This window comes from Siniperca chuatsi, linkage group LG20 (assembly GCF_020085105.1).
Source record: "Siniperca chuatsi isolate FFG_IHB_CAS linkage group LG20, ASM2008510v1, whole genome shotgun sequence".
In the NCBI taxonomy this organism is placed as follows: Eukaryota; Metazoa; Chordata; class Actinopteri; order Centrarchiformes; family Sinipercidae; genus Siniperca; species Siniperca chuatsi.
The window spans coordinates 7458611-7486162 of NC_058061.1; the positions used below are offsets into that span (position 1 = coordinate 7458611).

General features: G+C 39.0%; 2 protein-coding genes across 5 annotated transcripts; both read right to left on the reverse strand.

Annotated features, from left to right (window-relative positions):
* Window positions 1-298: 298 nt before the first annotated feature.
* LOC122867260 (5-hydroxytryptamine receptor 3A-like) lies at window positions 299-13493 on the reverse strand. 4 transcript variants are annotated; one of them, XM_044177811.1, is made up of 10 exons: window positions 13374-13493; window positions 10576-10736; window positions 9525-9569; window positions 9294-9403; window positions 5543-5712; window positions 5181-5341; window positions 4070-4280; window positions 3773-3949; window positions 3468-3553; window positions 299-2294 (listed from the first exon to the last, which is right to left on the reverse strand). In XM_044177811.1, the coding sequence occupies exons 2-10, from the start codon at window positions 10600-10602 to the stop codon at window positions 2058-2060; spliced, it is 1224 nt and encodes a 407-aa protein (XP_044033746.1). In that variant the 5' UTR covers window positions 10603-10736; window positions 13374-13493; the 3' UTR covers window positions 299-2057. The 4 variants fall into 4 exon arrangements, with proteins under 4 accessions (XP_044033746.1, XP_044033744.1, XP_044033747.1 ...); XM_044177809.1 differs by lacking the exon at window positions 13374-13493 and adding an exon at window positions 12453-13367; XM_044177812.1 differs by lacking the exon at window positions 13374-13493 and adding an exon at window positions 13294-13314.
* A 3158-nt stretch (window positions 13494-16651) lies between these two features.
* On the reverse strand, window positions 16652-25847 carry LOC122867975 (5-hydroxytryptamine receptor 3A-like). The gene is made up of 12 exons (XM_044179469.1): window positions 25808-25847; window positions 24492-24569; window positions 23578-23655; window positions 22740-22903; window positions 21699-21743; window positions 21441-21550; window positions 19785-20077; window positions 19459-19517; window positions 18918-19128; window positions 18620-18796; window positions 18314-18399; window positions 16652-16888 (listed from the first exon to the last, which is right to left on the reverse strand). Exons 1-12 carry the CDS (start codon window positions 25845-25847, stop codon window positions 16652-16654), a joined length of 1578 nt encoding a protein of 525 aa, XP_044035404.1.
* Window positions 25848-27552: the final 1705 nt, after the last annotated feature.

Consider the following 27552-nt stretch of genomic DNA (forward strand, 5'->3'; position numbering starts at 1 on the left):
AAATAAGTGTAAACAAAAACAAATTGTACGCGTATCATCAGATGGTATTGAATCATTTAAATTAATTAATTAAAAATAACACATCATTACCTAGTTCTGCAAAAAATATCTGATAGATTAGATTCAACTTTATTGTAATATACGTTACATTTATTTAGCTGAGCTTTAATCCAATTCGAGTTACAGTAAGTGCATTTCAACCATGTGGATACAATCCAAAAAAAGTAGGAATCATGCAAGTACATCAACTGAACTGATTCAAGTGCTAGAAACAATAAGAGATAGAGAAGGTTTTTTGTTTGTTTGTTTCTTTTATTCATTTTTATGGGCCAAGGTGCAGTCTGAACAGATGAGTACATGTAATTGCACAGCGTACAAGTACTGAATCAATGAAATGCAGTTTAGCATCTAACCAAAAGTTAAATTAGTAAATTAAAAAAGTAAACTGCAAAAAAAAAAATATATATATAATAGTATATATAATATATATACCATTGAGGGGTAGATATGAATAAGATATATACAATATGTGGATGTGCAGCAGTTACAGTAGTTATGTGCAGGTGTAAGTACAAGTAATGCTAACAGTAGACATTATATACAGAATAAACAGCAGGAGGTATGATATGAATATGATGTATACACTATAGATCAGATGTGTACAGTATGGACAGCAGTATAAATATGTATTTGTATGGGGCTGTATGATACGTATGCAAGACTGTTCTGAGTGAACAGACTTGAAACAAATAGGTAGAATCTGGAGAGACGCTGAGCCTTGCATTGTGTGAAATCACAAGTATTATATTCAATATCCTGTATGAATCTCTCCAACACATTTTTTATCAATATATCTGGTACAAAATTCTAAAAGAAATATATTTTACTAACACAATATTTATATAGTCTATATGAACTTTGCCTGAACAAGTGATGGACATTGTGCTGGATTCTGTGGCTCTGGAGAAAATTACTCAAATTACTACAAAGAGCAATTCCAAATGACTGTAGTGCTGCTTTAAATAGCTGCAAATATTTGTAGGACACATGAAAATGGCATAATTTGGAAAAGATAATAATTCCACAATAACTTGTGTAATTAGCTATTTGGTAATTTGACACATTTTGAAATTCATGTTGTAATTTCTTTCTTTTGAAATTTGCTGAATGAAAAGTAAATGCTTATTCAAAAAGTGGCAACGTGGCCTACACATCATGTTTTGTATAACGAAAGGGAAAACAAAAGGCTTAACAAAAGCCATTAATTACATTGCATTGCATTTACCCATGGGAGAATGAATGTAAATCTTAAAGAGCTTAGATAAGATTCCTGCAGGAACAAAACAAAGCTGTGAGAACATGTATGATATGAATTTTCTTGCACTTAATAACATGCTTCATTGTTTTTTATATTTTGAATATGTTTTTGGGTGGACTATAAGGATTGCCCATATTACATAGTAAATATATATTTATGTAGGACATTATGCAATGTTGCTAACATCTGGATGCATCATTTTTTTTATATTTGACATACCACTTGATGGCATATTAGTGTACTAGACTATTACAATACAACATGTTTGTTTGATGTGAACCAGTGACTCAAACATGCAAATGGCAGATGTGTGTGGTTGCAATACCACTGAAGGATTAAATACTACCTGAAGTCCATCTTTCCTCATCAGCTTTGCTAGAGCAGCAGAACAAGATGTGAAAAAGAAACTGATTGTCAGGATTAGGTAATCTAGGCCAGCTGGGAGTAAGTGTAAAGTGCGTGACTCAAGTTAGGACACCAGAATTGGGGTCTGGAAGTCACCACAGCTTCGCCTCTGCACAAACTGAACTGCAGCATGACTTGTTGACAGTCACCAGAATGAATTTTGTTTTGATTTTCCCCTGTTGGTTCATAGTGCTGACGATGCAGGATTGGTCACCAAAAATGAACACATTACCTGCAGGGTGGTGTAACTTTGTGTTTACAACTTCTGATGTTTACAACTAGTGGGAACTATACAGTAACTCAATCGTACAGCATGTTTCATTATTTAGTACCATTATTCTTCTTCATTCTTCCAACTGAAAAACATACAAAGTAAAAACAGACTGGCAGCTATGATATAGAAAATGAAGAAAACTTTGTTGATTGTTTTTGTCACTCTGGTCCAGTAGCCGGACTTCTCTTCTTCCTTCCTGCTGTTGAGGAGCACAGTCAGTGTTTTCACCACCTCCATCAGGTCATCTGAGAGCTTTTCAGAGTCATGGGACTCCTCCATCAGTTGTTTGCTGCTACCCTGAAAAAGTAGTTTAATAAACTGTGGTTAAGTACATTTGCCATTCACATTTCTGTGTCAATTGTAATCTGAAAGGTATCTGGCCATGTAGATTTTTTTTCAACCTTAGGTACAAAGCGATAATACCCAACAAGTTCTATGATCTGCAGAAGCAAACCACCCCAGCGTCACACATTACAATAATGGAGCATACAAACGTGGAGAGTATTATCCCACCTATACCATGGCCACTTCCCAACAAAATGTCACATGTAATCAAATATAAAATAGAATTTGTTTGTTTACCTATATAACTAAATTTGTGCTCGCTTTACTGTTTTCAATAAACGGGATTCTGAGCAAAGTCCTTAAACTGCCTGATTAGCAAAAGTAATGGGTGGAAAATGTCCATTATCCCAAGAAGGAAACATCCCTGTTAGCTTAGAGAGCAGAATTGCTAATAGCTCCAACTATCTGGTCAGAGCCCTGGATTTTATATAGGCAGTGGATGGTTTTGCACTGAAACTACAGGAGGAAACATCCGTGTTAGGGTGAGACAGCTCACACTGTTACTGTGTGTTTATGTGATCAATTCTTTGGTGATCAGTTTGTCAGGCTCTGTGATCAATGCTTTGGTGAAATCAAACAGGAGTCTCTTTTCATGATCTTGTGTGGCTGATAAATAAATTCTGTATTGACATATTTTCTTGAGTGAAGCTTTGCCTGTTTACATTGCAGTCATCTCTAATATCTTATTATATATATATATATATATATATATATATATATATAAGATATAAGTTTTTGCACTAACATAACACATCTGGCACATTTCAAGTGTCTGGAATATTTTGTGGAAATAGCAAGATTTTCATACATACTAATGTTACGAATATAGTAACCAGAATGAGTGTATCTGTGGTTTTAAGTTGTGCAGCAGTCAAACTGCAGGGATTTCATGCTAAAACTTCTGTATCGATAAAAGCAAAATGTGACAAAGTGCGTTGGAAACAGACATAGCGAATTCATCATGACTAGGGGTGGAAGTAACAAAATACATTTACTCTCATTACTGTACTTTTTTTCTAGATGGTCCACAGAACACAATGTTAAAACTTTTTATAGGGAGTATTTCAGCAGGAGAAAGTAGTTCATTTGGATAAAATTTTAAAAAGTGAAAATGAATCCTTGAACCTCTTTGTCCACTGGCAGCAGTTCAGATGGCGTTGCACCAGTAGACACATCAGAGACAGACACACAGTGAGTCCATTTCTTCACCTCTGAAAGGATATATTTCACACAGAGATGGTTGTAGTGTATTAAAAATTATATAATTAACCATTTTGTATTATGCATCTTACATGTGCCTGTTGTAGAAAATCTGAAAAACATCTGGAGTCACTTCTATGCTGCTTTGCAAATTGACCAGATGTCTGATTTTATATTTTGAGATCATAAATATATATACAAACTTCTCTACTTGTTGTAGTGAATCTCACCTCTAAAACAGTTTTGGGAGCTGACTTTGCCCTGTTTGTTACAGTCCTCACTCAGGCTTTGGTCTTTATCTGCCTCGTTGTCTTGGGATGCCGAGTCTTTCTCCATCAGGTACATCACCAAAATCGTCTCCAGGAGGCTGAGCATCATCAAACCAAAAACCCCAATACAGTAGATCGCTAAAGGGAGAAGGCAGCATCACTAATGTGGACAAATAGCTACTCATTCAGTCAGTATACTGTATGTGCTGTTTCTGCTCATATTAAGTGCGGTCCAATAAACACTCTGAGCTTCTTTACCTATAAGTGGAATCTTGTCTGAAGAGGAAGGCAGAATCTCATTCAGAATAAGCTGCATCACAGTGACAGCGAGCAGCACAGTGACCTTGAAGCTGAGCTTCTCGCCCCCCCTGTCTGAGATCAGGAAGGAGGCCAAGTCCAGACACAAGAAGAACAGGACGGGCAGCAGGAAGTTGACAATATAAAGGGCAGACCGCCTCTTCATGGTGATCTGTGAAATGATTAAAGGGTCAGGTAGTTGACCTATACATTTGACAAATGCTAAACTGAAGTAACTACAGGTAAACATGACAACAAAGGAAAAATAGAAAGTTCTGTTGAAACTACACAAGCAATTTGGACTTGCCTCAGCTGACTGAGTGCAAATAAAAACTAGCCTGCTCAGGTAATAATGATGATGAGTGCACCACAATTCTCAAGGACACTGTGACCAAACTAAAGCAAAAGCCAGCGGTGGGTTCTCCCATGGCCTCAACCTACAATGAAACTGCAGCCGTGGACTTGCATGAGCTAGAGCCGGGAGTGGGCTATCTGCATGCCATTGACCACTTCACACACTTCAGTGCAGGGAGCACTGTCACCACCAAGAAACCCAGGGAGATTGTGAAGCACTTTATTCATTGCTGGATCAGTGTTCATGGTCCATGGTAACTCACAAAAACTGGTACAATTTGCAGTACACTGACTCTGAGGAAATTGCTGGCACAACAGGGTCAGTAGACCTGGGACAAGTAGATGATCTTCAAGTGGTTCCGTCTGAGCATGCCGAGTTAAGCGCTGACTGCCATGAAGATACTGTGAATGATGATTCCCTTATGCCTGCTAAACACGCTGAAAAGAGCAAGGCCAGAAATGCATCTCTACAAGGTGGGTCTGCGCACTCAAGGAGCGACCTGATGGTTTTGTACCTAAAACTAAATTAGTTGCGAGAGGCTTTAAAGAAAGAAGCTCCCAAAAGTTTTGCTTCCGCCATCAAAATAATGTTCATGTTGAATCAGTAAAATTTAATCTACAAATTATTGCTGTCAGATGTCTTTTGTGGAGTGACAGAACAATGCTTCTCTCTGAAATGTAGTGAAAGAAACAAACATCTGTATCCAGAAATACTTACAGTGTAAACCATCACGCTTTGTTTGAAGCCAAAATTGTCGTCAGTTTTGTTGGTGACTGTCATGCTGATGAACAGCCACTCGTACTGGGTCCGCATCAACTCGCGAGACCACTCTGTGGTCTTTGAAGAGTTGAAATATTCAACAAGCTGTATTTCTTTGACTAAGATGGGAGATAAAAATAAAACTGTGAGGTTTCCTTGCAGGTTAACAAAGAAGGAATGTGTGATGTGTGTGTTCAGGTTACGATAAACTGTAAAATTCATTAAAGCACACACATGCATTCAAACTCAAACAGACATCAGAACACAAACAACTTATAGGAACTTCTAAAACTTTTAAACACAACAGGTTACAGGCTCACCAGAGTGTATGACAGACTTGAAGGAGAGGTTGCAGCTCAGAATGTCGAAGGGGAATTTGTCAACTTGCATCCTGCAGGTGCTGACCAGCACCTTGTCGTTCATAATGTTGACATATCCGTCACTGTGAACAGTGAGATAAGGACTCTGAGGGGCCTTGTCCTTCTCTGTCCTGTATGATAAACATACATGTTTGCTTTAAACTGAATTTCACATAATGTATTATTATACAATACAACATAACTTCACGTAAAATACACCGAAAGTATGCAATGAACTATATATAATAGCAATATCTCATTAAATACTGGGGACATTTGTTGCGTGTCATAACCCCCTCACCTGTTTGCATTCCAAGATACATTTATTGATCATTTTACAACACAGGGTTGTATAATGAGATTTGTGTTGTAGTTCCCTTTATGGTATGCATACAAAATCAAATGTTATAGCCAAAAGATTATATACAGATTAGTGAATAAATAAGTCATAGAAATCTCAACTATTACTATCAAATACAGGCACAATTTCCCCCAAAAACAAAAATACTTTTCAGCTTTGTCTGAAATCACTCACCACTCCCTATATAATAAACACTTTATAGTGAGCGTCATCACTGACAGGTTTGGAGTCAAATAAAATGTGATGCATTGCATTGTGGGTTTGTTGCAGGAAGCAGTGTACAAGCATGCGTTACAGTGGATACATTTCACACTCAAAATGGCAAAGAGTAAATACAGTGCACTATATAGTAAATCGGGAGTGATTTGACACAGCCGTAATTTCTCCCATTGTTTCTTTAAATATAGGAAACACTATCCACACAATATGATAATATCACATATCTGCTTGTTCTCACACTTGTACAGTGAAGTTCACGCTGGTTAAAATATTTGGTAACAATACCAAATATACAGCCTGCAAAATACAGTGTGAATGTTTTGTACATATGGGGGACCAATTAAATAATGGGCAGCTACTGGCAGGTTGTTACATACAGAGAGGCAGGAGACACCGATATGGAAACAGATGGTTTATTGGATTACAGCATGGCAAGCACAGTATGCAGCTGAGAGGTTAGGTTATGGATACGTAATCGGATGAATAATGTCCACAGCTACTGTCTTTGTCTTACTGGTTTGTTGATAGTAGATGTTTGGTGACTGAGTGAACACACAAGGAAGGTTGGTAACTCCCACACAGGCGATGAGGCGCAGAGACGTTCTAGAGCCGCTGGGACAAGGGGAAGAGGGTAACGGAACTTGACTGTTATTCTGTTGACACCCCGGTAGTCGACACAAAGCCGCAAGCCTCTGTCCTTCTTGGCCACGAAGAAGAAGTTTGAAGCAGCAGAGGAAGTAGAAGGACGGATGTAGCCTTGCTGTAATGCCTCCTTGATGTACTCCTCCATGGCCTTCTGCTCAGGGATGGATAAAGGATATATTTTCCTGCGGGGCACTGGCTCACCTGGAAGTAGATCGATCGCACAGTCCCATGGCCGGTGTGGAGGCAGCTTAGAGGCTTTCTTTGGGCAGAAAACATCACTGAAGGGGGCGTAACACAACGGTCTCTACCAGGCTCTCGATGGAGGTGGAGTACACAAGAAGCGTCTCGGAGCAAGGAGCGGGAGGCTGAGGTCTGTGAGGGAAACAGGTATTGCCCCATTTCAGGATTTCGCCGGTGTTTCAAGAAATGATGGGACTGTGCTGTGCCAACCACGGGCACCCTAGGATCCCATCAGCGGTGGAATCCTCCAGAAGATGTTGATGTTCCACATGTAATAGTCCAACCTGGAGCATGACTGGACCAGCACTCAACTGGACATGCTTATGGCTGAGGGGTTGACCTGTCATGGAATGACTTTGGTAGATGGACGGCGTGGTTGTGGTCTTGAGCTTAAGCTGGCGACAGGGCACCAGAGATGAAGTTGCTGGCTGACCTGGAGTCAAGGAGAGCATGGGCTGGAATGGAGACATCGACCGCAGTAAGCCTCACAATGGTGGAAAGTGGTTTCATTTGAGGAGGGAAGGATGGTACTCACCATGGGACGAGGAGGACGAATGGGGCATGTCGAGATGACATGAGCATAAGCCCCGGGACAGCCGCCTCTGCAGCTCAGCTAGTGTCAAGCTGTTATTTTCCAGTTGCATAGGTTTGGGACCTGGTTCTGGAGGGCTGATGGATTCTGGCTGGTGGAGGGATGGTGAGACTAGTGGCTGGCCCTGGTGTTTATCTAGACACGACTACATACGAGTGGCAACTTGGATGGAGAGCTGGATGAATCGTTCGAGGTCGATGGTGTCCTCGTTTGCAGCGAGATGCAACCGCACCCTGGGATCCAACCCCTGGCGATAAGTGGTAATGAGTGATTGTTCGTTCCAACCGCTGGCAGCCACGGGAGTCCTGAACCTGAGTGCATAGTCATTTATGGATTTGGAACCTTGTTTTAAAATGGTACAATTGCTCACTGGTCGACGAATCACCTGCTGGGATGCTGAACACCTCCTTGAAGTGGGTTATGAAGTTGTGGAGAGATTGGGTAACGGGTCCATTCTGTGACCCTATAGATTCTGCCCATTGGAGTGCTCGTCCGTGTAACTGCGAGATGATGAAAGCCACCTTGGATCGATCGTCAGGATATAGGTGCAGCTCTATCTCCAGGACCAGAGAACACTGCAAAAGGAAGCCGTTGCAGTCCTCTGCCAAGCCAGAGAAGGGCGCTGGTTTGGCCATGGGACTGGCATACACCGGTGGTGGAGTGACTGCGGAAGTGCTGACTGGTGTGGGTGTATTGGTGGAGAGTAATCGTCGGAGACCATCCACCAGTTCTTGAAATGGGTCCGTGGAGCACATACTGTAGTCCTTCGGGTAGGTCCGGTCTTCTGTTACGTACAGAGAGGCAGGAGACACCGATATGGAAACAGTATGCAGGTGAGAGGTTAGGTTATGGATACGTAATCGGATGAATAATGTCCACAGCTACTGTCCTTTGTCTTACTGGTTTGTTGATAGTAGATGTTTGGTGACTGAGTGAACACACAAGGAAGGTTGGTAACTCCCACACAGGCGATGAGGTACGGAGACGGGGAAAACACGCTGAAGTAGAGTCCTCTTGGCATTAACGAGATCAGACAACTGGCTGAGGTGAGTGGTGTGCTTTTATCCTAGTAGTGATGAGGTGCTGATGGGGAGCAGGTGTGTGTGATTAGTATTCTGGTGAGGGAGTGGAAAATAAGGCGGCAAATAAGGCAACAGCACCTTTGCATTTAGGAAAGACCTTGAAATAAATTACACTGTAAATACTTAGATTGAAATTAGTAACTCATAAAATAATACAGTACAATACAATCTTCCTTTTACAGATGAAAACTTAAATTCATAGGCAACAAAATGCACCATAGCTCAATTTAATACACCCAGTGGTTCTGCTGCTACAGCCTTAGTTGGTCTGGTATGACCAGTATAGTATCTTATGATGGCTAATGTTAGCTAATGTTGGATAAATTTAGATAAATATATTTATGACTCTTCTCTACTTGTGCTACTGTTACACTACGCTTTAGCATTGATCATTTTCCACTGTGGTTGCTGGTTAGCAAACGTTACATAGTCTTGTTTTAAATTACCCTGTGCATTTAAAAAAAATAGCCTCATTTCTTAACAGTAACATGATGCTCTATCACCAGTTACTGTTATGGGCTTACTGTATGTGGATTTGTGTGTGTGAGAGCATGCACATACATTCAAACTTACATCTCTTCAATAGTTATATCTGGCTTCCACATTGCTTCAGTAGGAAGAGAAAATGTGTTAATACCACAGAATTCATCAGGATCCCAAGCAATGTAGTCATCCTGCCACCACTACAGTGGAAAACAAGGGGGGAAAATGCATTTAGACAAAAGAAATTTGAGTTTCCCCAACAGAGTGAGAGTTGGGAATTCATTTAATCAAAAAGCGCTTTCTTCCTCAGAGAGAACTCACCATATCAATCCAAACGTAAGGAACAAATTTCTGATCCTTCTCTTTCTGTGAGCAAAGAAATACATGTGAAAATCTTTCCAGCCAGACAACCTGGAAACTGTCATAAATCTTAGCACAGTGTGTTAATATAAGTTACTATATGACACAGTTTTGAACAGACACGCCAGTCATATACAATATGAAGTGTAAACTAACAGCACTTCAGTAAACATGCGTCAAATCTAAATTAGAAAGCACTCGGAGAGCACAAACCTCCACAATGGCTTCACAAAATATAGCTATATGTGTATTTTATTAACTGACAGTTTATACACACTTACTGTAAACTGCATCTGGATCTGCTAAAAATCAATCAGCATGATTACAGACAATCGGGCAAAATGGCTGACGACAGCCACGATTTTTGAAGAATATCTTCTGTCCGGGGATAATTAGGGCTTAGTACAAAATGTGCAAAATTTCAAATTTAATTTGTCATCAAATGCCATCAAAATGTTCAGGGTGACTCTGAGCTGATATGTGCTCAACAGGAAGAATTTATTGCCATTCTCTCTATATACAATATTCGGTATACGGGATAACTTAAATTAGTTTCTTCAGTGCTAAAAGAATGAACAGTGCCATCACACATGTAAAGATGCGCCTCATTTCATTAAAAAAGTAAAGAAGTAAAGAAAAGTAAAATAGTTCAGACAATTTGTATCAAATAGACAATAACATTTTGGCAACCAGTAAAACTGTGTGAAATATTAACCTCTGTAGGAGGCAAAAAATGGTTCAGCAGAAAATTCTAATTGACAAAAATCTCCTTATGAGGCTGTTTTGACAGTTCTAAACACTTAGCCAAAACACATGATGCTTTATAAATGGCCACATAGTGGCGCTGTAAACACCAAAAACTAATCTTGGCTCATGTGGCCTAACTTTCCAGAAGACACAATGTGATTTTGTGATATCCTGTTATATCACAGACAAACCGAGAAATGTAACCAATATAAACTTGATGATAATGAAATGATGATTATAATTTATTTATTTAGCAATCACTTACCACATCTAGAATGGCATAGAGTAGCATAACCAGGTGTACCAATGTGGGCTCTTTGTAGTTTTTAACAGGCCTGGTCAGGAACTGCAGCTCTTTGTTTTGGGTCAAGTTCAAGTGGTTTAAAACATCCTGATAACTGCAGTTACGCTCAGAGGATTCCCCATCTACAGCAAAAACATCAAGACACATTGTCTATGAGAGAATTTACATTAAAAGGAAAGAAATCAGGAAATGTGATGCTGATTACCATGCTCTTCATTTTGCCTTTAAATTAGAACTGAGCACCAGTATGTTTGAGTTTTGTTCTCTCAGTTACTTGTCATTAAGAAAATCATTGTATGTATCCACTTCTGAATTCATCATATATATGTGATGATTTTTAGTCATGCTAATGACATGAAATATATTAACCACTATTGGGTGGATTGCAGTGAAATTCATGTTGCCTAAAGGATGAATTGTAATCACTTTAGTGATCTCTGAAAGTTTCTTCTAGCGCCATCATCAGGTCAAAATTTTAATTTATCCAAAACTTTATGACCAAATACCTGCAAAACTAATGACATACCATCAGCGTCAAATGTACTTTGTGTTTAGTGCAAAGTAGCTAATATTACCATGCTAACACACTAAAGTATGGTGAACATGGCAAATATTATGCCCGCTTAGCATCAGTATGTTAGCATTGCCACTGTTAGCATGTTAGCATGATGACATTAGCATTTAGCTCAAAGCACTGCTGGGTATTAAGTGCAGCTCCACAGACCCGTTAGCATGGCTGTAGAGTCTTAGTCTTGTTTTTCAATCATTACTAACATATAATAATAATTCACATCAATCCAGCTCACAGATGTCTGTAGTAATATGCAGTGATTGTGGTCACTCAAAGGCCATTATGAGACGGGTGTTGGCAGCCACGTGGACCAGCTGTACTCAACCACTAAATGATTTTTAAATGTGGCCATACAGTACGCTGAGTCTAAATAGGCTCTCCATTTGAGATCCATCTACTACATACCACCAAATGCATGTTGATGAAATCATAGCCAGCAGCACTCAAAACTGTGTCTGAAAACCTGATTCAGTTGCAACAATTAAAAAGTTGTTAGCAAGCAAGTTATCTCAGAATAAAATATATATATATATATATATATATATATATATATATATATATATATATATATATATATATATATATATATATAGTATATTTCAACACTTAGTTGCCAGTTGTTTAGGTACACACACCTAAAACTAATCTATTCTAATACAGCATCCCAATAGCAATAAATACTACAGTATTTTACTACAGTGCTACCTTTAGTGTATATTAGAAATACTTTCCATTATAGCCCAATAAAATTCAACAGCACCACAAACTACATCCTCCAAAATTATCATAACATTTGCATCAACAACTCTTTAAAACAATTTCAACAAAAACTGAACATTATAACCTTTATGAAAGTAGGATTTACTGCTGGACTGTTGGATTAGACTACATTACTTTTAGCTAGGTGTACCTAATAAAGTGGCAACTGAGTGAATATAAGGTAATACGACACTAATTAAAACAAATTCACAACCTCTAGTGATATCTTGCAATGCAGATAGGTTTGATATCTTTCCAGGTTTTGAAACATCCGTCTGATGATTTCTGTCTCTCTCCCAAAACAGTGGAGGTGGATGGCATTTATTTTGTGGTGCTCACAGCATGAAGCATAACATTTAAAAAATTCAGCAGCCACGCCTTTTTTCAGAAACTCTGTCCATGTTACTCTTTATGAGCCACAGACTTCAATGAGACAATTTTCGTTAGTAGTAATTAATTCCAATGAAAGCTGTGCACAGGGACACTGAGAGGATGAGACAAATCTTACCTGTGAGCAGGAGCAGAAAGAGGAAGCCAGCAAGCATCATGAGTGCAGGACCAGTGAGAATCCAAAGTCTGTGAGAGGTGTGTACAGCAAATGTGCATCCCTGTCCACTCTCTACAGTCTAGAAATAATATGTTACCTAAAAAGACCACTTCCTCTCACTGGAAGAGGGCTGGGCAAACTGAATGACCAACCCTTTGTTGAAACACCAAATGCAGGAAACACCAGGAACCGCTGATGTCTACCACAGGGCTGATTCATTTTTTTCTGTCAAACCAAATGCACTTTACTGCTTGCTTCTGTTGTTGCGCAGAATTAAGCTGGGTGATTGGGGCTGTGACCTTAGGGTTAAGACATGAACCACAACGTCCTCTGTTCGAGTCCGGTTAAGGATCTTTGTTCCTTAACTCTCTGTGCAACTCTCTGTCCCTCATTTCCTGTCATCTCTCTACTGGCACTAATCTAATAAAGGCATAAAATGAAATGGTCTTAGGGACTTGTCGTTGCCTTCTCTGGTTTTAATGCACAGGTTTGTACCTCTGAAGAACCAGGTATTTTCAATCCAGTAACTCATCTTCTGTACTGTTATTTCTACCAAGAGAGTCTCATGCCCATCCAAGCCTTGGAAGTGCTCCGACTGTAACCCCTCGTGTCCACTTGATGTGGCTGCGTCGCATTCTGGTTTTTACAGGCATACTGAATACACGTTTGCAGCTCATTTAGCCCTGTCTGGGACTGTCTCATCCACTGCATGGGAGACGGTACCGGAAGATCCCATAGAAAAGTGCAGGGAAGCAGATGTGCGCTGCTCTTGGAAGTGGAGAAGTAAACCAGCCGTACATACCAACCAGTTAGCCTTCGTTCTTTAAGTCTTTCATCGAAATATACTGTTTGAAAACACTTCCGATAAAGCATCAACCTCACCTTTGTGTCACTTGTCGAAGTTTGTTTTCGAGTGTGGAATGGGCTCATTGTTGCTCCTTGTGGCTGCAAGTGGGAAAAACAGCCACTACAACTGCTGTTCTCACTAACTGTCACGCAATTTTTTTACGTTTCCAGGGGGTCGTCTCCGCAAGTCCACTGCTATTGAGGTCTTGCAGTTAATGTCACAGCTTCTAACAGCTGCTATACTGATGGAACTGGATAGACAATGCTATCCTTAGACCTGCTACCATGTAAATGAATTCATACTGACTGCTGAGGTAGCTAGTTTCACGTGAAATAATCTCATCAAAGTAAATTTTTATTATACCTTAAACAAAAACCAAAAGCACTAAACAGAGTTACATTTCACCATCTTTCACTTAATAAATATCTCAGAAATGTATCGATATCTGCAATCAAAAGCATCATGCTAGGGGACCATTGCTGTGATTAAACTTGGAACCTGCAGTTTACAAGGTTTACAAGGCTTTGCAGTGATCAAGTTATAAATGATGACTTTAATATCTGTAAATGTTAACTGTAGATACTGTTTGACAAACAGTGTTTGGGTTAGTTAAAGAAAGTGTACAAGTCAGTAGACATAAAGGCTAACTATCAATTAACTATTGTAACCTACAGTAGATTCAAAATAGAATCACTTTAGGTTTATTTCACACACTGATTCAAACTCAATCATAATTAAGTGATTATGCTGAAACTTATACTCTGGACTGCAACAACAAAATCTCCCTTTTGAAGACACTCATAATCCCAAATAGATGTTGATCGCTATGAACCAGAGCACATAACATAGCACATAACAAAGTTTGTCTTTGTTGTTTTCAGCAGCACAAAGTCTGATACATGTTTTCAGAACCAGATGACAGGACTCCATCATGTGAATACATAATGTATCTTAAATGCAGATGCATGAAATTACTCAAACCATAGCATAAAAAAACACATTACATGTCTTCAGAAAATGAACACTTAATATATAGTATATATGCTTAGTATAATGGGTGAGCAAACAAAAACAAACAGTAGACATTAACTACATTGTATATCCACAGAAGAGAACTTGATATGAATCTTAAAGAAGAACTGAAAAAGAACTTTATAATACAACCAGACTGGTGTCATAGGCTAATACAGAATATATGTGTTAGATGTGTAGCAGTGTGTTGAACATGCAAACAACACTGTGGGTGTGGTTAGCTGTTAGCTGCAGAGGGATAGGTGGGAGAGTGGCTCAGGTGAGCAGCGTCAGGGAGAGATAATTGGCACGGCCATGCCTTGTTGACTAATTATGCTCTCCCCTTTATATGCTGTAGCATGCTGGACCTGACGTGCACGCGTGCACACACGCACACGCACACACTTCGTTGCATGAACTTTTGGAAAAAGAGAAACGACGCAGCGCAGACTGGTATTTCCTTTTGGAATATCGTGTGTGTGAGTGAGCGTGACAATAAAGAGTTACCTGGGGATTGTGCGTTGGCGTCTGTATTCTGCCAAGGAACTCACGGTAGCCGAATCGGCTATAAACACTATTGAAATTTTTATTTCAGCTTATTTCGTTGTTTCACGATGGTGCCACTCATTTTTGCATAAATGTCAGAATACCATTAGTTCTCTATCAACTCAACGTCACAGTTCTATCATAGGCAGACATCATACTAGCTTCCATCCAAATTTAGCGCACCCATTAACTGAATTTTTAGAAAATCCAGTAAAGAAAATGCAAATGAATGTGCATTTCCATCCACCCCTGTGCAAATATTAGGACTTGGGCGCATCAAGATAAACAGTTGGTGGTGCTAATGCTCCAGTTGGGAGGAAGAGGACACAACAAGATGATGTAATTGAAAGAGCAGCAGTCAGTTGTCAAACAAACAAAAATGATGTGGAAACATGATGGAAATATAAGCGGATGACTGACTCTGATTTCAGATGCGGGTCCATTGGCCAGCAAAAAACTTCCACCAACTCTGTTCAAAATATCTGATTGGAGAAATATCAGATTTTGAAGAGGACACAGTTTAATGACAGTGTAGCAAAAAGGCAACAAATGTAATTTTTAGCAATCAATTAAAATCAATAAATAAAATGTGTCCATTGTATCATTACCAAAAATAAATTAGAATTACCGCCCCACGGTTGTATGCCTCCAACAACCAGTCAAGTTGCAGTTTACATCCATGTCTGTCCAGACTCATATAATATATTTAGTGAATACTTTGGAAGGAATCGAATAAAAGTGGGTGTTTTTGGCTAAATTGAGGTTATCACTATATTGATGATACACATGCATGATTCCAGTGAATATACATTGTTGAACTGATTAATGAAGGATTATCATAGATGTATTGGCTAAACAGGTATACATGTATTTGATTACTATGTAAAGATGGATTCTTATAGAGATAGATGCACAAAATGTGCTGCTTTTGTTTTCTCCTGACATTTTTAGATGCGAAGTCTCTCTATGAGCTGTAGGTGAAACTCACTCACTCACTCACAGGATCACGATTAGCTAGGCACGCTCCAATACGTTGTTTGCAGTCACGTGATTCCGATGACGCTCAAAGTTCAGAATGAGGCAGCAAGTGAAAGGCAGAGCGGACGAGATGGAGGAAAGCCCGTACTGTGCTAGTTATTGTTTAGTCATTGTGTCGTCCCAGTCAACATGTGTGTGAAATCTGTAATCACTTCAATTCGTTCATAAATTATTATGGTATTATTATGGTTTTGAATAACAAAAAAAGTGTTTTTCCAAGACTTTATGATGTCACAGTGAAGTTGACCTTTGACATTTTGGGTAAAAAATGTAATCATTTCATCGTTGTATCCCATTTAACATCTGTGTGAAATTTTGTCAGAATTACCGCATCAATTCTTAAGTTATGGTTCCTGAGAATGGGACAGACACTCTTCTTCGTCTGTCTTGCACAAAGTAATACTCCCTAAGATTACATTATATTAATAATAGTAATCATTTGATCTAATCAGTAATTAGCACAGTGAACGGCAGCATAAGTTGCTGTCAGTCATCAAAAAGAAATTCTTTTTGATTTTCTCCTGTGGGTCCATGTAGTTGGTTCATAACAAGTCAGTGTGAACCCTCAATGGCCTATGTAAAGCAACAATGGGTCATTTTTTTCTTTGGTCCAGATCAAAGGAACTGAACTACAGGTGTGAACAAAGACTACACATACTGTATGTTAATGAACAAGCTAAATGGAACAATGACTAAATCGTGTTTTTGAACTTTAGCACTACTTGTCTGCTGTATAGTTCCATGTTAAAAAGATAAAAACTAAAAACAGACTAACCCCTGTGACATAGATAATGGAGAAAACTTTGTTAATTCTTTTAGCCACTTTGGTCCAGTAGCCGGGCTTCCATTCTTCCTTCCTACTGTTGAGGAGTGCAGTCAGTGTCTTCTCCACCTCCCTCAGGTCATCGGAGACCTTCTCCAAGGCATGGGACTCCGTCAGTTTGCTGCTGCTACCCTGCAGAAGTGGTTTAGTAAACAAACATATTTTTAAGATATCCATCACTGAGTGAATGGAATTTTGTGCCTTGTGCTCAAAGACTTGAAAGTTTTGTGAAGTTTACCACACTGACACTAAAGGCTGGGCCACACTGCCTACCTGTGCAGCGGGTGCGTGTCGCGGAACCTTTTGCTTTTCATTTTCATGCTAAAAGGTTGGAGTAGCCACACAGCCCACGCCTGCAGTAACGCTTCATTTATAGAGTCTCGCCTATTTTTTCCTGTGTCCGCAAAAATAGACAGTGAAAAAGATCTGTTGATAGTCATACGGACATCATAACAGCAACATTACACCTTTTACTACAGTTTCAATGTCTATATATGTAAAATATGTCACAGACATATAAACTCAACACCTTTTGTTTCTGTTTCAGATGAAAAGCCCTCTAGTGTTTCTGTGGACAGAATCCCTTCATTTGTTAACAAGGCTTTTATTGTATTTATCAAAGGAAAACTCAATGTAGAAAGATAGGGCAGCGTTGCTGCTGCAGCACTGTCTGTGTGGACACCACATGCGTGCGAGCCGCAGCAGTTCAGCGAGGTAGTCCCCACGCACAGGTAGAGGTAGGCAGAGTGGCCCAAGCATAATACTTCTGAGGTGCATGCGTTACGTTAAGAAGCATAGCCTTTTCCCTAGATAAAATAACAAATGTTATTTTTGTTTTTCTCGATGGCAACACATGGTTCAAAATTGACTGTAATATGTTCATTCAATAGTGTTCATAGAAAAAGTTATGACTATGAATACATGATTTGCTGTGAAGCAAATGTTACATGAACAATGGGTTAAATTGCATAGAGTTAAGTTGAGTTGCATCCCCTATATAGATAAAAGGATTTAAAATATATTTATATATTTGTATTATTACATTATCATCAACATCAGTAGTGTCACTAGTGTTGCTAGACAGACTTGCTGAAAATTCAACAGAAAAACCCGGTGGAGCTAGCATCCAATCACAAGGACACATTGAAGTAATGAGCCAGCCAATCACAGCACAGTAGGGCGGGACTTGGCGCAAAATGGGTGGGGGGAAAAATTACTGGTCTCCTGGTCCAAGTCTGACCGTTCATTCACACACAAGGTAAAGTTAACATTAAATAACATATGTCTATTTTTACTTTGAAAATGTGCCGATTCATTATTTGTGTTGTTGTACACATCAAAGCAATAGAGGGTATTCCCGAAATCCCAAAGCTAGTTTGCTTGCTAGGTAGCTAAGTAACTATCTAGCCCACCCTAAGGTGAAATCCTAACCACCCCTGCCTATCACTCTGAATAATCCAAAGAACATACTGTCAGCAGTTTTTATACTTTATTTTTTGTTTCTTTTGTATTTTAATTTGGGTGAACCAACCCTTTGAAGTGCAACCCAATTCTAACCTCTATGGCTGACGACAGCAGTTCAGATGGAGTTTCATCAGCAGAACCATCACAGACAGACACGCAGTGAGTCCATTTCTTCTCATCTGAAAGGATATGTTTGACACAAAGGTGGTTGTAGTATATTCAAAATGATCCAATATACCAGTATGTACTATGAGTTGTAAATTTGTCTGTGAGTATTCAAATCATAACTAAAGGTGTACACAATCATAGCTGTAAAATATAATAGTAACAGTAGCAAACTGAACAAAGGGAGATTAAGTTGAGATCCAGAGGTTTGTAGAAATCATTGCTTAATATCACCTCTAAAACATTTATGGAAGTTGACTTTGCCCTGTTTGTTACAGTCCTCACTCAGGCTTTGGTCTTTATCTGCCTCGTTGTCTTGGGATGCCAAGTCTTTCTCCATCAGGTACATCACCAAAATCGTCTCCAGGAGGCTGAGCATCATCAAACCAAAAATCCCAATACAGTACGCCACTAAAGGGAGAAGGCAGCATCACTAATGTGGACAAATAACTACACATTGAGTCAGTATTTATGTTGCTCCTGCTCATATGAAGTGCAGTCCAAAAAAAGTCAAGACTCTGAGCTTCTTTACCTATAAGTGGAATCTTGTCTGAAGAGGAAGGCAGAATCTCATTCAGAATAAGCTGCATCACAGTGACAGCGAGCAGCACAGTGACCTTGAAGCTGAGCTTCTCGCCCCCCCTGTCTGAGATCAGGAAGGAGGCCAAGTCCAGACACAAGAAGAACAGGATGGGCAGCAAGAAGTTGACAATGTAGAAGACAGACCGTCTCTTCATTGTGACCTGTGAAATTAAGGAACACAAGGAACTGGACCTAAATGCAGACACCAGAGGCTGAGCTTGAAGCAGTTCAATTAATTTAATGACAAGGTCAAGGTACAAAAAGGCTTACAGACACCTAGGGATGATGACACAGGCAAAGGTCAAGTAGCAGTCCAAATCAGGAAAACAAATCCAACAGGGAGCAGGCAAAATTCAAAATCCAAAAACAGGCAAGGTCCAAGAAAACACAACACCAAGAGAAGAAAACACAAGGAAAGGCTTGACATATGAGACGAAGACGAACTGGTAAATAGTTTCCACCTCTGTGTGTTTGTATCCAGAAATACGTACAGTGTAAACAATCACGCTTTGTTTGAAGCCAAAATTGTCGACAGTTTTGTTGGTGAGTCCTCTTTATCTCGTTAGACCACTCTGTGGTCTCTTCAGAGTCTAAAATTTTAACAAGCTCTATTTCCTCGACTGAGGTGGGAGATAAAAATAAAACTGTGAGGTTTCTCATCAGGTCAACAAAGAAGGAATGTATGTGGTGGTATCTGCTGGTGTGTGCTCATGTGACTGTTAAAGTGATTTCAGCACACATATGCATTCAAACACAAAACATACACATTTTAGATTAATGTCTAGAAATGTTTAAACACAACATCTTACGATCTCACCAGGGTATATGGCAGACTTGAAAGAGAGGTCACAGCTCTGAATGTCGAAGGGGAATTTGTAAATGTGCATCTTGCAGGTGCTGGCCAGCATCATATCATTTACAATGCTGACCCGACCCGAAAATGAAATGTAGAGATAAGGACTTGGAGGGGCCTTATCCATTTCTGTCCTGTATGAGAACAAACACACACACATTATGGCAAAAGCTTTATGCTTCAAATGGAATTTCACATAGCTTATTGTCAATAATACCATAAAACATAAATCTGCATAATCTACAGTATGATGCAATTAACTATTTTAGTCTTAAACTCTTTATTTTCCTCTTATTTACCTTTTTGTTTCTTTAAATATAGAAAACACTATCCACGGTGTGACAATAGCACATATCTGCTTGTTCCAACATTTTAATAAATATTTTAGAAGAAGTACAGGGAATGAGGGGGTAACAAATTTGCACATTTTAAGGTACATTGTAAATGATTACTCGGTACATACTAAAAACCTCTACAAAATGCACTTGCTGCAGAAAATGTGTGATTCCTGACAGCTGAAATGTTTTGTTTGAAAAGTTGGAAGCTGAACTGTAGGAAGAGGAGTCTTCTGAGTACTTTGAGATATAGAAAAGCTGAAGACGAAATGAAGAAAGCACTGAAATTAGTTAAAATGACGCATGGAAATGAGCCGAAACACCAGCTTTTCAGCTTGCTACCTGCCTGAACCTTGGACTCCTGCCGTTTTGCCTAATCCCTGCCTGGTTAAGTACCTTTCTTTGTTTGCCTGGCTGGTTTCCTGACTTCTGCCTGCTTTTGCTGAGTAAAGACAAACTTTTATCTTTATCTGCTTGGTCTCTGGGTCGTGCTTTTTGGTGCTGAATCATTACAGAAACTACTGAAAGATGAACTTTCATTTGACTTGTAAGCACTGAAAAGTTTAAAGGACCAGTGTGTCGGAATAAGTGGCATCTAGCAGTGAGGTTGCAGATTGCAACTAACTGAAAACCTCTCGCCACACCCTCCCTGATTGACAGCTTACTGACATCACAGCCCACTCTCCTGGCTATCGCTGCATCTCTCCAGATGTGTTGGATCTGGATCCTCATCCTCCAGGAGATTCAGACTCTCCTCTTGTCTCTCTCTCCCTCTGTATGTTCTTTTCTACTACCTACGTAAACGGTGTACTTGAATTTGCCTTGTGTATTTGTGTAGTGTGTCCTCTTCCAGGTTCCATGGTGGAGAGGAGTTTGTGTGGCTTAGGTCCGATTTGTTTGATGACACCTATGAATCCATACTTGACTCTGGTGAATAGCACATTAGTTCCACCAACAGATTCACAATCTTAGAGGACAAAGTGTACAGGATTGTCCAGCTTCCTCATAAAACTTTCTATCAATACATTCCCACAATCAGCTGCTCCAACTCTTCCATAGCATGCTAACATTGCTAATTAGCACTAAACAAAAAAGTACAACTGATGCTGATGGGAATGTCATTAGTTTTGGTCATAAACCAAAGTATTGGACAAATAATTTTCTTTAAAACCGGTTGCATAAATGTTTTGGCATCCAAATGCTTCAGTTTTTGTGTCATGATGTTCCATCACCAATTAGTTATGAGTGTATGTGGATTTGTGACATGCACATACATTCAACTTACATCTCTTCAATAGCTAGATCTGGCTTCCACAATACATAAGTAGGAACTATTACACGGTCAAGTCCACAAAAGTCCCTTGGATGCCACGAAATGTGTTCATTTTCCCAGCTCTACACAGGAAAACAAGGGAGAGAGGGAGGGGATCAGGAATCAAGGAAGAAGGAGAGAAAGAATAACAAGATGCAATTTAAAGGAAATAATTTAAGATGAACAGGTGAGAATGATCAAAAGGTGCTGTTCATCTCAGAGAGTACTCACCATAAAAATCCAAACGTAAGGAACGAAAGCCTGGTCAATCTCTTTCTATAAGCAAAGAAATACAGTATGTGTGAAAATCTTTCTAGCAGCACAATTAACATTACCATAAGCTGACCATACACACAGCAAAATTGTCTGCCAGTTTTAATATAAAATACAAATGAGAAAGCTTCAAGTTAATACAAGTCAAATCTGGGGACAAGCAAAAAAAAAAACCCACAAGACTGCATAGTGCTCTAAATTTGTTATTTTAGTAATTCAAAAATGTTTATGCATTTGTTTCTGGATTAGCTAATTAGCTTGATTACAATCATGCTCATCAGCTTCAGGTGTTACTTTTGCCAAACATTTTGTACAGCAGGAGATGACACAAATCAAATCAAATTTATTTATATAGCATGTTTAAAAACAACCGGAGTTTACCAAAATGCTCTACAAATTAAAGTGAATGGCAAGTAATGACATCAGTAGCTAAAAAGGCACAATTAGTGGTAAAAAGGCATAATAAAAACAATAAATGGTGATGATTGAAACAAAGCATTATCAAAATATGTGCACAAATGCAAAACAGAAACAGAATAAAACTTGTAAGATCAATTCATAAAAGATAAAGTATTACAAAATACTAAGACCACTAAGAGCAACCAAAGGCCATTAAAAACGTGTCTTGTCTTAAAAGTGTCAATGGAGGGGGAAAATTTGAATGAAAGTGATAGGCTACTCCAAAGCTTTGGCGCTGCCTCCGTAAAGGCACAATCTCCCTTACCCACTAGCCTCGATCATGGAACAAATTGTTCTGAGGATCTAAGAGCCCTAGAGTTGGAATAAAGGCAGAGAAGTTCTGAAATGTACAGGGGGTGCCAGCCTATGTATGGCTTTAAAAACAAATAAAAGATAAACACTGCTATCCACAGCTAAAACTAATCACTTGTTCCAGGGCGCATGGCCTTGATTTCCACAAAATTCCTTGGCAGAGGAAATAATCGTTATTAGTAAAAAGAAAGAAACGACAGCAAATTTAAAGCTTAATTTAGAACTTACCACATCTAGGATACCATAGAACAACATTTGGAGATGTACATTTGTAGTCGATGTGTAGTTTTTAACAGGCCGGGCCATGGTGTACAGATCGTTGTTTTTGGTCAGGTTCAGGTGGTTTAAAACATCCTGATAACCGCAGTTACCCTTAGAGGAATCCCTATATACTGGAAGAATATCAAGACACATTCTCTATTCTCAGAGAGTTTGTTCTTAAAAGAAAAAAGAAATGCTGACTTCCATGCTCTTATTTTTGCTTGTAAATTGGAACTTCACAGCTCTTATGTTTGTCTGGACGTCAGATTAATTGTATGTGCTCTTAATTACATATAATTTAGAAGAAATGACAAACATTAGTCTCTGTTGGTCGATACCCACTGCTCAAATCTTGAAAAACACCAGCTCACACATAACTGCAGTAATATCCAGTGATTGTGGTCACTGAAAGGCCATTATGAGATGGGTGTTGGCAGCATTGCAGGGTTTTATCTCATCAGTCCACTAATGATTTTTTAAATGTGAGTATTTTTGCAGTCATTTAAGTCTAAAGGGTTCTCCATTTCAGATTCACTGTTATATGTCCAAATGCATGTTGTTCAAAACAAGGACAGGAGTGCAATTTTCTACTCAACTCAACCCAGGGCCAGACTGGGATAACAATTCAGGCTGGTAATCTTAACGTCAGCCCAGGCCAATCCTCATGCATTCACAACAGACCATGTATGCTTTGTTGAAATACTTTTTCTGTTTACTGTTTATACCAGTAACATATATTTTAGTTTCATTACTACACACAAAAACTGCTTCAAAAAACATAAAAAATAGTTAAAAACAGACATACTTTCCTCAGAGCTCTGATTGGAGTTCTTTTGATCATCAAGAAGCTCTAGTAGCTCTGTGAAATTGGAGGTACTTCCACCTGACAGAAAAAAGTAGTTATTTCCATGCATCTCCTGCCATACTCTAACCCTGACAACATTTATTCATTTTTTAAAACAGTATCAACTCGAGAAGGGTGATATTATGGTGTGCTGAGGGCGGTCTTAGTATGTGTGTCTATATGTATGACCAATCACGTGTGATGACAGGTACACATCATAACATCAGGTTAAAAGCATCTGGGGGCTGACGCTCTACAGTTCTGTGTGACTGCTGTTGCGCCGTGTTGTTTTCACTTTGATTTACCCTGACTCAACCTGATTCAATTGCAGCAGTTTAAAGTGTTGTTAAAACTGTTAGCAAAAGCTCTCTCAAAACACAATTTTGAGATCTTATGAATCTTATCTTTTGACATCCTAAAACATGTCATTTTGGAGAAAAAATAGGGTCAGTAAACCAAATTTACTAAATAATAAATATTTTCTCACTTATCTCTGGTGGGATTTAGCTATGCAGATAGTTGTGGTTTTAAGGCAAGGCAGTTTTATTTATAAAGCATACACAGAAGTAGATTCAAGGTGCTGTACAAGTTAAACAACACTGGTTTTGGGATATCCATCTCCCAAATTTTTACCTCTACCCAAAAACAATGGAGGAGAATGGGATTTTGTTTGTGGAGCTCACAACACTGTAAAATGACAATTAAAAAATTTCAACATCAGAGTCTCTTTCTAGGAACAGTGTCCCCATTACTCTGAATTATTCACATACCACACTGTGAACAGTTTTTGGTAAGAGATATAAATTGTATTTTTAGTTTTTCATGCTGTAAGTAACACAAACAAAACTCCATTCACCTCCTTTCCCTCTACATACTTTCCTCAAAGCTCTGATTGGAGCTCTGATGATCATCAAGAAGCTCCAGTAGCTCTGTGAAATTGGAGGTACTTCCACCTGACAGAAAAGAGTATACAGGTCTTTATTTTCAGTATTATTACCATGCACACACATCTGCTTTCCAATACAGCTTGATTAAGTGTTGACAGCATTTATTCGTTTTTTAAAACATAAAATCAACTTGGAAAGTGTAGAACCAGCCCTGCTAGTATGTGTATGTATAGATACTTTCCTCCAGAGCTTTTCTCCTATTTATGCGATTCCTCTCAGCGCCACCTTTTCTCTTTCTCTACATCTCTCTTTCTCCTGCGCTGTCCATTTTTTTAACCATCAGGCGTGGGGGCTGACGGTCTGCAGTTCTGAGTGACTGTAGCTGCCACATGTTGTTTTCACGTTGGTTTACCCATTTCATTTTGCATTTTTAACACTGGCCTGACAATCCAGGCCAATCAGATGGCCGGGCCACCAGGAATTCTCCCAGGGCTCCTCCGGATGGCCTGTCTGGGCATGACTCAACCTGATTCAATTGCATCAAGTGTTGTTTAAACTGTTAGCAAAAGCTCTCTCAGAACATCTTATGAATGTTATCTTTTGACATCCTAAAACGTCTTTTTTTTTAAACAGGGTCAGTAATCAGTAAACCAAATTTATTAAATAAATATTTTCTCACTTATCTCTGGTGGGATTTAGCTATGCAGATAGTTGTGGTTTTAACTGGTTTTGGGATATCCATCTCCCAAATTTTTGCCTCTACCCTAAAACAATGGAGGTGAATGGGATTTTGTTTGTGGAGCTCATAGCACTGTAAAATGGCAATTAAATAAATTTCCTTTCCAGGAACAGTGTCTCCATTACTCTGAATTATCCACAGACCACTGTGAACAGTATTTGGAAAGAGATATTCACAGCATTTTTAATTTCATTTTTCATGCTGTGAGTATCACAAACAAAACTCCATTCACCTCCATTGTATTGGGGTGGCAAAAGAAATTTCCCACAGACAGGAACAAACCTATCTGCATGGCTAGATACCAGATACTAGGTTTTTTATAATTGTGTGAACTGACCCATAAATATTTAACTCTGAAAACTCTGGAATTCAAGTTTGTCAACATACACTTCACACTGGAAGGATGTGCTGGATACTGGCTTGTGTAGTTCCTTACACTGCCATTTTTCTTTGAAACATAAAAATAAACAATGTTGTCTAATTTAATTAACAAGCAGCAGGATCAGAAAATAATAAGTTTAACTAGGTACACCTGCATGCATCATAAAAAATTGTCCCAGCTTACCTGTGAGGGGGAGCAGAAAGAGGAAACCTGCGAGCATCATGACTCTCAGAGGTCTGCACAGTTAATGAGCATCCCTGTCCTCTCTGTGTTGTCTGAAAATGTTTGTTGCAGCAATAATATCACTGCCTTGTACTGGAAGAGGGACGGGCAAATTTAATGACTAACGTTTTGTTTTTTGTTTTTTTATGTCTTACGATAGAAACACACTTAATGCAACAAAACTGCCAGGAACTGCCAACACCCTCGAGACTTAGCTGCCTGTGGGCAGATCAATTTTGCTATCAAACCAAAGGCAGTTTACGTCTTGCTTCCACTGTCATTGTTGTTTAGTTTCCCAAGTAAAGTAGTTCAATGTAGGAACTCTGAAAGGAGTTATATGTCAAGCAAACAAACAAAAACAAACAAACTACAATTTACATTTATTTACAATAAATGTACAACTAATCTCAGGTGTGACTGGTTACTGTGTCAAGGTTTCCCTTCCCAAGCTTTCTTGCCCTCTTGTGCTACCGAACATCATGTTCCTCACAATCACCGCTTTTGATGCAGTTGCAAAGTGGAAGTAGCCACTGGTTCTGGAAGAATTTTTCTCCATATAGCAACAGTCTCTTGAATAATTTAACAATACTATAGGTTTATTTTATGGTAATTAAAATTATTTCAACTTAGTTTCTAAAATATTTTTTTCTCCATTTAGATTTTCATTTTCTGCACGTGCAGATGCTGCAACCTATAGCTCCTTCAAGCTCCACTAGCTACATTTTTGTTTCTCATCTGTTTTTGTTCGGCTTTATTGCTGAAACATGTATTACCTATGACAGTAATACATCATCGTTGTCATTGGAAAAGGAAGCCAGGGTTTGGATTAAAGAGCAGTGGACCTTGCACCAGATCAGTCGGACCAGGCAGGCAACACGGCTCCTGGCTAATGTCTGGTCTGGACGAAATGGGACTCAGTCTGGCCATGCAACAGGAAATCAGAGACCGTTGTGCCAACATCTTTACAGAGACCTGCTCCATCAACATCCCGGATCAAGCACTCGACAGGCGGACCGTGTTCCGAGCTGACAAGAGCTCAAGACTCCGGCAAGATGAAAGGAGGAGGACTCTGTGTTTACTTTGATGATGCTTGGTGCTCAAACGCAGGCAATGTGGATGGACACTGTTTCCCAAATGTCGAGCTTTTTATGTGAAGATGGAAACCATATTATCATCACTATCTCTATCTGCTGTTTACATTCCATTAGACGCAAATTTAAAAAATGCACTGCCGGATTATTTCCTGGGTGTATACATGCAGGCTATGTATATAAATAACTGTATATATTATTTTATTTTATTTTATATGTTATCCTATTTTAATATGAATTTAATTATCTGTTATGTTCTATTTGTGTAGCATTAAGGGACTACAAACTTTCATTTCATTATACAAAATGTTGTTGCAAAATGATAAATGATAAATAAATTACCTTGTACCTTGTTCTGTGAGGCTGTACTTGATGCTTCGAGCTAAATGCTAAAGTCAGCATGCTAAAATGCGCACAGTGACAGTGCTAACATGCTGATGTGTAGAAGGTTTGTTTATCATGTTTGCCATCTTAGTTTAGCATGTTAGTATGCTAACATTTGCTAATTATCATTTAACACAAATTACAGATGAGGATGATGGGGATGATTTGGGAGGAATTGCATGAATTAAAATTTTGACTCAATGATGTCACTAGAGGAAAAGTCATGGAAAG

What these genes read in the sequence shown, in the direction of transcription:
- LOC122867975 (XM_044179469.1), bottom strand. Translation starts at nt 25,847, where the DNA reads ATGATGCTCGCAGGTTTCCTCTTTCTGCTCCCCCTCACAG. An exon ending in CTTACGTTTGGATTTTTATG is followed by an intron (nt 21,551 to 21,698) that starts GTGAGTACTCTC and finishes TTTCCTGTGTAG; the next exon opens with AGCTGGGAAAATGAACACAT. An exon ending in TGCTGTCGTCAGCCATAGAG is followed by an intron (nt 16,889 to 18,313) that starts GTTAGAATTGGG and finishes CCACTTCTGCAG; the next exon opens with GGTAGCAGCAGCAAACTGAC.
- LOC122867260 (XM_044177809.1), bottom strand. Translation starts at nt 12,492, where the DNA reads ATGATGCTTGCTGGCTTCCTCTTTCTGCTCCTGCTCACAG. An exon ending in CAAGTCTGTCATACACTCTG is followed by an intron (nt 5,342 to 5,542) that starts GTGAGCCTGTAA and finishes CTCCCATCTTAG; the next exon opens with TCAAAGAAATACAGCTTGTT. An exon ending in AGACAAGATTCCACTTATAG is followed by an intron (nt 3,950 to 4,069) that starts GTAAAGAAGCTC and finishes TTCTCCCTTTAG; the next exon opens with CGATCTACTGTATTGGGGTT.